General features: G+C 49.2%; 2 protein-coding genes across 2 annotated transcripts; one reads left to right on the plus strand and one right to left on the minus strand.

Moving 5' to 3' along the window:
• Positions 1–231: 231 nt before the first annotated feature.
• Positions 232–3697, plus strand: LOC115529452 (N-acyl-aromatic-L-amino acid amidohydrolase (carboxylate-forming) B). Its single transcript, XM_030338196.1, has 7 exons — positions 232–659; positions 1009–1272; positions 1775–1970; positions 2144–2237; positions 2350–2457; positions 2827–2939; positions 3325–3697. The coding sequence occupies exons 2-7, from the start codon at positions 1016–1018 to the stop codon at positions 3571–3573; spliced, it is 1017 nt and encodes a 338-aa protein (XP_030194056.1). The 5' UTR covers positions 232–659; positions 1009–1015; the 3' UTR covers positions 3574–3697.
• LOC115529487 (claudin domain-containing protein 1) lies at positions 3698–7864 on the minus strand. The gene is made up of 4 exons (XM_030338255.1): positions 7005–7864; positions 6765–6872; positions 6369–6506; positions 3698–5320 (listed from the first exon to the last, which is right to left on the minus strand). Exons 1-4 carry the CDS (start codon positions 7297–7299, stop codon positions 5100–5102), a joined length of 762 nt encoding a protein of 253 aa, XP_030194115.1. The 5' UTR covers positions 7300–7864; the 3' UTR covers positions 3698–5099.
• Between the last annotated feature and the right edge of the window lie 14 nt (positions 7865–7878).

The raw sequence follows: 7878 nt of genomic DNA on the forward strand, positions 1-7878 counted from the left end.
GCGGCAACCAGGCCTGCCGCTCCCTATACGCAGAGTGCGTAGGGTACCAAGTACCTGGGGGGGGGGGGGGGGCACCAAAAAGTAAGGTTTGTAAAAAAAAATATATATATATATATACTACATTATTGAATTTTAAAAATATATAAATTAGTTATGAAGAGACCGTTGTTTTTTCCTAATTGTATAACTTATAACTCAATGTCGGCAAATTAGATGTTTTTACTTAATATATAAAAAAGAGGCTCCCCCCCCGAAACGGCCAGCAGCGGCCCTGGGAGCAAGACACAATATAGGAAGACAAACCTGCTGTACATTAGTGATCTGTGAGTGGGGAGGGGGAGCAAGGGTTGGCGATGTGCAACGCTGACTCAGCGAACCGCATGAAAGCCTCCGAGGAGGACCAGCGTGCAAGTAAAGTGTGTGTGTGGTGGTGTGACGGCCAAGTGTGTGCGGAGAAACAACAGTGGGGTATGGGGTGTTCAGAATGCCTCGTCATTCCTTATCGAACCGGATGCCCCCTGCGCGGCCGTTGGTGGAAAAGCGACCGCGCAGCACTGGGACTCGGGATGGTGTGTGTGGGTCCAGAGAGTTGAGGGAGACGCCTGAGTTGGGGCGAGCTCCTCCAGTTGCTCCTGTTGTCGAGGAGCGAGGCGGCAGAGGTTTGTTTTGCATGTCGTCACACTCCAGCACGCTCGACGCATGACACGAGAAAGCCCGGGAACATCACGCATGTGTCAGCGGGACGGGAAGCCCCCCCGAGGCCCTACTACTACTATGTTCTAGATGCGCTCATTGAGGTGCTCATTGACGTAGGCCTAGTCCTGACCGCTTTCCAGATACAACACATTTCTACCATTAAAACTTTTAAAGAAAGAAGGAAAATATATTCTATGAATGCTCGGGCCTGAATTAACTGAGGGCTGTCAATCAAATCGTGGAATTGATTTTAAACAGGGCTACTCTAAAGTTGATCTCCCCTTCTTTTTCTCGCGTCCGTTCCCGCGGTAGGCCTACGATGGAGCGCGAGCGGGTGTATTTGCCAGCGTTGTCCCGCGTGGCGGTGTGCGGTGGGACGCACGGGAACGAGCTGTCTGGGGTGCACGTGGTGCGGGAGCGGCTAAAGGAGAAGCAGCAGAGGGTCGATGATGATGAAGAAGAGGATGAAGATGTCGTGTCGGTGTCGAACATCTTGACGAACCCTCGCGCGGTCCAGCAGTGTCGCCGCTACACCGAGACGGACCTGAATCGCTGCTTTACCCGCGCAACCCTCAGGTAGGACCTACACGAGCCCGGATGGGATTAATTAATTGATTATTGATTCACGACTACCGTATTTAAAGGGCTTGTACATCGGATTGCATCATGGGATTTTTTTGTTGGCGAAACGCCGCCATTTGGAGAGGACTCAAGCGCCCTTGTAGTAGCGTTAAGGCTACTGTAGGCCTACAATATACTTTAACCTCGGCTAATAAACTCGCCACGTCTCGCTTGTGAAAAGCTGTAGCAATTACAGACGCAACGTCTTCCCACAGGGAGAGACATTCCTATGATTAATGACTAAACAATGACCAACAAAACTTTACTAACAACATAATAACTAACATTCGAATGCTTTCAAAATGGAGGCGGTTTATGGATATGACGTTGGACTATAGCTGTGAGAATGAGACTAATTCATAAAAAGTTAGGTTTGGGTTGTATCCCTAATTATTTTAGCTACTTAAAGGTTAAGCTTGTTGTTTATAATGGTTTCTGTTGGTTTATTTCATTGCAGTAGTGCGGTTTCTGACCGGACCCCATATGAGATCGCCCGGTCCCAGGAGCTGAACATTCTGTTGGGCCCAAAGGGCAGCCCGCAAGCCGTGGACCTGGTGTGCGACCTCCACAACACCACGGCCAACATGGGCGTGTGTGTCATCGCCTACTCGGACACTGACTGGATCTGCCTGCATATATTCAAGTATTTACAGGCAAGCACATTTAAATCCATCTGACATCAGGATGAAGGGTTACACTTTCCCTATCCCTAAGGATCATACTTTTTAAGTTGCTCATTTAGATTTGTGTACGATTCATTCCGATAAATCATTCATGGTTTTGGTTTGTTCCTTTGCTCAAGTGAAAGTCCTATTCTGTGTTTCAGCACCATATGTCCGATGTACCAGTTAGATATATCCACTTTGATCTTCCATGCAGAGAAGCGTACTCCCTTGACTCGCTAGGCAAACACGGTTTTGGTGAGCGAGCAAACGCATTCATTCATTCGTTAGTGTCTCCCCTGTGGGGCCTGTGATGTGGTCGGGCCTATTACCTGACCCGTTTGTGCGCTGATCCATTCTTTGATTGTAGCTCTGGAGATCGGTCCTCAGCCCCACGGGGTAGTGCGATCCAACGTCTACACGTACATGAAGACTGGGGTGGAGCTCATGTTGGATTGGGTCCGTCTCTTCAACTCAGGTATTCTCTTTTGATCACTATTGCTACGGTTTTATATCAAATATCTCCGGCCAAGGGTCGATTCAAATGATGCCCATTCACATTTGAGACAGTCCGATACTAGTAAAAAATATATATGAACGGACGCCATTGCGGACGCCACGGATGGATCGCAGCGCCCCGGGCTTGATTCCTGCCTGTGGTCCTTTACTGCATGTCCTCCCCTCTCTCTCCCATACCTGTCCTGTCCATCCTGTCTATCTTAATCTATCATAAAAGCATAAAAATGCAAAGAAAAATCTTTAAAGAAAACTTCACCAGTTATGAATGTTCCTCGTCTTCTCGGGGGTTCCGGTTCATGCTGGTTGACGCGTCTGTTCCCTCTTTGAGGTACCGTCTTCGCGGGAGGTCTGGTCGAGGTTTACACCATGGTCAGCGCTATCGACTATCCCAGAGAACGGCAAACACACAACATCATGGCAGCCATCCATCCTGAACTCCAGGTGCCGTGTGCCTGGCGGTAGCCAATCAATGATAAGATATCCTTAAGTCGGGCCGGTGAAGTGAGTCCGATGACCCAGGACGACCGCCGTAACCCGCGGTTTGATATCCGACAAGGCTTCTGACGACCAGCCGTGTGAACGGTCGAGGCACGAGATCAGATCCTGCCGATAAGGTCGCATCGGGATTCGGATCGGATTTGAGAATTGCACCTTTTAATAATAGTTATTTTATCTAATTTGACCTAATTTGATCCTTTTCTATTTATTGTCAGAGTTGACAATAAAGCTGACTTTGAACTTTGGACTTTGATGCATTTTCAAAAAAAAATAAAACTCAAATTCTCCAGCACTAATTCTCAGACTCGCCCCCCTTCCTTCCTCACAGGACCAGGACTTCTGCCTCCTCCGTCCGAACGACCCCCTGTTCGAGACCTTCTCGGGGGCCACCCTGCGCTACCAGGGGCCCGAGCCCCTGTACGCCTTCTTCATCAACGAGTGTGCCTACTACGAGAAGGGCATCGCCCTCTCCTTGGCCCGCCGGCGGAGCGTGGAGGTCCCCCCGGTGCAGATGAAGAGCGGCCTGGAGCACCCAGGGGACCCAGGTACGTCTGAGGAAGAGGAAGAGGAGGACTAGCGGCAACGACTGACCCAACGACTGACTGTAGGGGGTGTAGCCGCGCTGTAGCTACATTGCCGCGCGGGGCGAAGACAACCTGGTGTCGGCTGAAACGGCAGCAATAAACCGAAACAAGAACATATTTGGTGTTGTAATCTTTACGTTTTTTTTTATTGAAACAGCATCGCAGTGTGTTCAATCTGCTCACACATACATGCACACGCACGCACAAGCTCAGAAGGGGAAACTATCAATTGCACATTTCCAAAAATATTTCTGTCAAATTTGCCCGACATCTATGGCACACTGAAGCCAAGTTCAACGATTTGCCTGAAGTCAGAATGCCACTCATTCCTTTAAAGGGGAGTATGCAGTTTATACTACAAGCTATTTATATTTCATTGACAACTGATTCATCCCAACTCATAGCATGTTGTCAGAAGCACTAACGGTGCTCAGTTTCATTAGCTGAAAGCATTATCCTGCTTCACCTAAAAACGTGCACAGCACTTACTTTCAATCACAAGCTTCCAACTAATTAATGTCAACCATAAGCACCTGTGAATGTAACACTTTCTCAACAACGCATTTGTTAATTTGTGTTTTAAATTAACTGCAATAACCGCAATATAACCCAAGAAAAGTACAGTAACCTTAATGATAGAGCAACAAACAGTAATTCATCTTTTTCAGCCTTTGAAATACATTCATGGAGCATAAAATTACCTGCCGCTTGAGGAAATACAAATTCTCCAAAGCTTGCAAAAGTACACTCGAATTGAAATCTGAAATATATAAAAACAAGACCAGGATATATATATATATATATATATATATATATATATATATATATATATATATATATAATTTAAATGATTCCTTTTTACAAAACAAAGATTAATAATAAACAAATACAATTTACCAAAATGCAAAAATTATTGGAATAAATAAAGACTGTTATTAAGATTTCGGGAAAGAAGTCAAATATTTAAATAATTGAAATGGGATTAACGAATCACTGAACATATAATAGTAGATCACGACTTTATCAAAACAGACGATACCATCCTATCATTCAATAATACAAAAGCAATATCAAAACTAAGGGGGAGGTAGAAACCAATATTGACCACAGCTGTACTGAAAGTTGAAAACCAGATAGACTGATGTCCCATGAAAAATATCTCCTTTTATTTTTTGCCAGAACACCCCTAGATGTTACCTTACTAGATCGATATCTAGATCCCCCGCAAGGACAATTAATCCTATACTAAATCCAGTAGGTCCAATTACTATATATATATATATATATATATATATATATATTCTAACAACTATACTGCCCACTTGCTTTAGCACACCAGAAGCTACCTCGATAAAGCTAATCTAGCTAGCTCCGAATTAGCATAGGACCGTAAACAAGGTCCAAAACAGCGCTCAAAATACCCAGAATAACAATACAAATAATATACCAAGAATAATAATTACAAAACAAAGTGAGGTCCCCCCTGGAGGTCTTCACGGGGGGGGGAAGGGGGGGGTGTTCACGCCACGCGGTAGGCCGTCATGCGGTAGTAGTTCTGACCGTGGCTGCGCGCCGCCCAGATGAGGAGGGCGGCGGCCATCATGTGCAGCGGGGAGGAGACGAGCGCCAGGTAGAGGGACCAGCCCAGCGAGCCGTCCACGCCGTCCGGAAGCACCGACACCCGGTGCAGCAGGTCCATGCCGGCCAGGAAGCAGCACACCGTGGCCAGGGTGCACAGGCCTGGGGACGGGGGACGGTAGGTGGAGGTTGTGGTGGGGTAGGTGAAAGGGGTTGAGGTTGTGGTGGTGGAAGGAGTAGGTGGTGGAGTTGGTGAAAGGGGGTGGTGGTGGTGGAGGGGGTTGAGGTTGTGGTGGTGAAAGGGGGTGGTGGTGGTGGAGGGGGTTGAGGTTGTGGTGGTGGTGGGGTAGGTGGAGGTGTTGGTGGTGGGGTAGGTGGAAGGGGTTGAGGTTGTGGTGGTGAAAGGGGGTGGTGGTGGTGGAGGGGGTTGAGGTTGTGGTGGTGGTGGGGTAGGTGGAGGTGTTGGTGGTGGGGTAGGTGGAAGGGGTTGAGGTTGTGGTGGGGTAGGTGGAGATGGTAGGTGGAAGGGTTTAACGTGGTGGGGCAAGGGGTGGAGGTAGTTGTGGTGGAAGGAGTAGGTGGTGGAATGGGCGGAGGGGGTGGTGGTGGTGAAGGGTTGAGGGGGTGGTGGTGGGGTAGGGTTGAGGGGGTGGTGGTGGTGGGGTAGGTGGAAGGGGTTGAGGGGGACGTGGAGACGGAGGGGAGGGGGGGGGGAAGGGGTGGAGGGGGTGGTGGTGGGGGAAGGGGTGGGGGCGGGGGGGAAGGGGTGGGGGGGGAGGGGTGGAGGGGGTGGGGGAGGACACAAGAAGAAACAAAGATTTAAACTCAGTGAAAGTCGGTTTCAGCTACCCAAAGATTTGAAATAATCAAGGCTGCCATGTTTCTTTGGGCGATCGCAGTAAACCACTGTTCAGCCAGCTTTAGGATCTATTTTTGATTCAGTGGGCGGCACACTCTTCCCTTTTTTAATTTGCATATCATCTCTCAAAACTGTTTATAGATGATATAAAGCTGTGCCTAACTTAACATCTCGCCAAAGGACTACAGTTGAAAACTAGCCTGCTGGCTAACCCTGGCACATATACAGAAATGTAGATTAATGTGCACCGTCTTTTGAACAAATAAATGAAATGATGAACACGTGTCAATGTGCCACCGCTTTATTTGACAGGCCAGACACCTGCGCAGGTGTGATGTTGTGGAGGCTTACCGGCCAAGAGGTGGAGCACCCCTAAACCGAGGGTGGGGGAGATGCTTCGACACAGACAAGCACAGCACCCGATTAAAGCGGCCATGACCACCAGGCCATGGGACACCAGAGGCAACAGGAACTGGCACCTCCATAGGTCTACACACACACACACACACACACACACACACACACACACACACACACACACACACACACACACACACACACACACAGTAAATTAGACATTTGTGTGTGTAAATAATGGCGCCTAATGTTCAATGAAGAGGCAGCAGATGACACTTGAATTAATTAAGAACTCATTTTAACTCGCTCTAATCGAGCACTGTACCCGGGACAGCACAATGCTGTACAAGTCTACGATGACAATATAGTCGCTCTGAATTGAATACGTACAGGTGCGCAACATGTCCTCGCCGCTGTTGTGGTTCCCGGGCTCTTTGTACTTGGGGGTGAACTGCTGAGCCAACGTGAAGCTCCGACACTCCATCACCAGCTTAATATCTGAAATGAACCGATCATAAGAGTTTTAATTTATGAGACACAAGTGTGACCGTGTATTTGGTGGTGCAGGTGTGTGTGAACGGTTAGTCTGGGGATGGGGGGGGGGGGGGGGGGGGGGTGTAAGCGTAGTACCTTGCGGCTCCTTGTGCCAGTGGGCGCCCTCCGGCACCAGGACGCATCGCCACCAGAGGCCCAGAGACCCGTTCAGGCGGAACAGCGTGTCGCTGTACATCTTCTCGTCGAACTCCCCGTCCTTGAACTCTTCGTGCATGGAGCGCAGGTCGGACACGTTGGCCTCGCCGCGCACCCCAGGGCTAGAATACTGAAACCAGTGCTGCGTGCCCACCGCCACGGCCAGGTACACAGTGGCCAGGGCGCTCAGCACGCAGCTGATCACCAGCGCCGTGGCGTAGCGGTTGTCCACCATTGTTTACCCAGCCGCGAGAAAACGCAAACAGGGGGGGATTAGGGGAGATGTGGAGCGGGCGAATGCGCGGGCTTTGAGTGGATCAAGTGGCCGTGGGTTTTCCCATCGCAGTCCCCTACAAAGCAGCCCCGACTTAAAGATATCCCCGAACCCCTTCCTTCCGCGCGTGTATAAAAAAACAAAAGTAGTGATACCTATTTGCTGTGCTATGACTGAGACATGAGGTATTGTTACCCGCCTGAAGCCCTGGTGTCAACGGTGTCAACACTGCTCATTCGGAACCTGTGGCGCAGCTCGGCCGAGCCATCTGTTCCCTTGCCCCACTTCAGCAGCCCGCCGCTGGGCGCTTCTGCCGCTGCGGCAAGAAAATACAATTTTGATTGTATTTGAAGATTTAACTATGTATATATATCGGCCAACAGAGGCATGTGCTGGTCCGAATTACGCCGCGATTATGTCGGATCGATTACAGCCCCAACACAGTACCGTAGTAGGAGAGGCAACAGGGCTTGTGTTGCAAACACTAATCCATGCTTTTTCCTTTTCCGGGAATTGCCGGCGGGAGGGGAATGCTGGGTA

This window comes from Gadus morhua, chromosome 17 (genome assembly GCF_902167405.1).
Source record: "Gadus morhua chromosome 17, gadMor3.0, whole genome shotgun sequence".
NCBI classification, from domain to species: Eukaryota; Metazoa; Chordata; class Actinopteri; order Gadiformes; family Gadidae; genus Gadus; species Gadus morhua.